The sequence below is a fragment of the Garra rufa genome, chromosome 14 (assembly GCF_049309525.1).
Source record: "Garra rufa chromosome 14, GarRuf1.0, whole genome shotgun sequence".
In the NCBI taxonomy this organism is placed as follows: domain Eukaryota; kingdom Metazoa; phylum Chordata; class Actinopteri; order Cypriniformes; family Cyprinidae; genus Garra; species Garra rufa.
In genome coordinates, this window is record NC_133374.1 from 41,255,663 (window position 1) to 41,257,637 (window position 1,975).

At 37.5% G+C, this 1,975-nt stretch overlaps 1 protein-coding gene across 1 annotated transcript; it reads right to left on the minus strand.

The window, feature by feature from the left end:
• Positions 1-479: 479 nt before the first annotated feature.
• LOC141284273 (P2Y purinoceptor 14-like) lies at positions 480-1,523 on the minus strand. Its single transcript, XM_073817279.1, has one exon. The coding sequence runs from the start codon at positions 1,521-1,523 to the stop codon at positions 480-482; it is 1,044 nt and encodes a 347-aa protein (XP_073673380.1).
• Between the last annotated feature and the right edge of the window lie 452 nt (positions 1,524-1,975).

The following is a 1,975-nucleotide window of genomic DNA, read 5'->3' on the forward strand; positions in this document are numbered from 1 at the left end:
CCCCTAAAAATCTTTGTGCTTGAACCCCTAATTAGTTGTAACTAGCATGGTTGTTTATAAGTTAACTTACCCCACCATCACCTCCCGACAGTGATCCAACGAGAAGGTTAAGGTGTAGAAGCTTGAAATGTCAACCGACCATTAAACATTCTGACAACTAGAACTCTCTCTTTGAAATATTAGACCTATTTAAAATTAATAGTTCAATAATAATGCATGTTATTATAATTACCTCTTATATTCTTATTTTAAAAACACACAATCAAATTTATGTATTTATATTTTCAGGTTCTGAAATCAGCCTCTGAAATAAATTATAAAATGTGTATAAACTACAACCACTAGCACTGATCTCATGTCCAAATATATTTGTTATGAAAAAAACACTTTGTTGTGACCTTCTTACATTTACTCAAATTTTCTCATGCAAGGAAACCACAGCTTGGTATGCGGTTTCAAATCTAAATATCTTTCCCATCTTAAAAATGGCTAATGCTTGTTTTACTTTGTTGTTCAGTTTTTACAGATTGCTGATTCTGAACACAGTGACTACTTGAAGGCCTCCTGTTTTTGCAGTTTACCGAGGACATCTTCTGTAAAAGCGACTCTCTGAATTTCCTGCACATGAAAATGTAAATGATAGGATCTAGACACACATTAAGAGCAGATAGGAATTGTGTAGCTTCTTTGACCTGGTATAGAATGAAGTTGTCGTGGTTGCTAAAATCATCCATTTGCTTTTGGCTAATTGTGTAGGGCAAACGACAAACATGGTAGGGAACAAAGCAGAAGACAAACACAGCCAGCAAGCTAAAGATGCTTCGATTTGACTGTCGCCTGGCCTCGCTGCTGTTCTGCTGCACACGCTTGTAAGAGCGGTACACGTGACAGGCAATGGAGGTGTAGCAAAACACCATCAGCAGGAACGCCACCCAGAATACGCCAACACTAAAGTGGGATGAAAATTCGTGCCAGAGTTGACCCAAGTCGCTTTTCATGGCCATGCAGGAGAAAGCCTCAGGTATGGGCTGGTTGGTTAATATGGCATTCGGCAACAGGAACAACATCATGATGCCCCAAGTTAGCACTGCAAGAGCTCTCGCTACCGAAACGCGATGCAGCAAAGTAGACACTCTGGAGGTGCTACACACGATTTTGAAGTAGCGTTCCAAACTGATGAGGCTCATGAAGGTAATTGCTGTGTACATGCAGAGGTAGAAAAGCACAGCTGTGTAGCGGCAAACTATCATCTTCAACTGCAAGCCGCCATAACTGAGGTCATGGAGTGCACGCCAAGGGTAGGTAAACAACATTAGAATGTCTGCCACCATTATGTTTTTTAGGTAAACAACTAAGCCTGAGGAGCTGGGAACGCTGAAGAAGATCCAAGCGGCGAGTCCGTTGAGAATGAAAGCACAAGCACAGATGATGGTGTAGAGTACAGGCAGAATCTGCTCTGTGAACACGCTGCTGACGTTCGTGCTGTTTTTTGGTTCCGTCTGTGTAGTATTAATGTAGTCCATATCTAAAATGGAAAATGAAACATCCTTATCTTTGATGATATCAGGAAATATTGTATTGAAATAATTCAATGTTGTCATTTCTGCTAGACTTTTTTTTTTTTTTGATGCCACTTTCATGTAATATTGTACTTTCAATAATAATATTTTCAATAATATTTGTTTAGTCCTTTTTATGGTTTTATTTCTACTTCAGATTCTCTCTTATAATACCAATCTTGTGGAGAAAGAACACTTTGGTTTACTTTTAAAAGAGTATTTATGGAAATAATATACTTCAGTGAATATACTTAAGTGTGAATTGAATGTAATGTTTTCAGACTCACAATTACATGTAAATTGCAACTACATGAAAAATATTATAGTTTAAATTTATATTAAATGCAATTAGATGACCTTTAGAGTCTCATCTAATTGGGATGCTACTATTTATTCTTTCCAACATTAAAGCACTT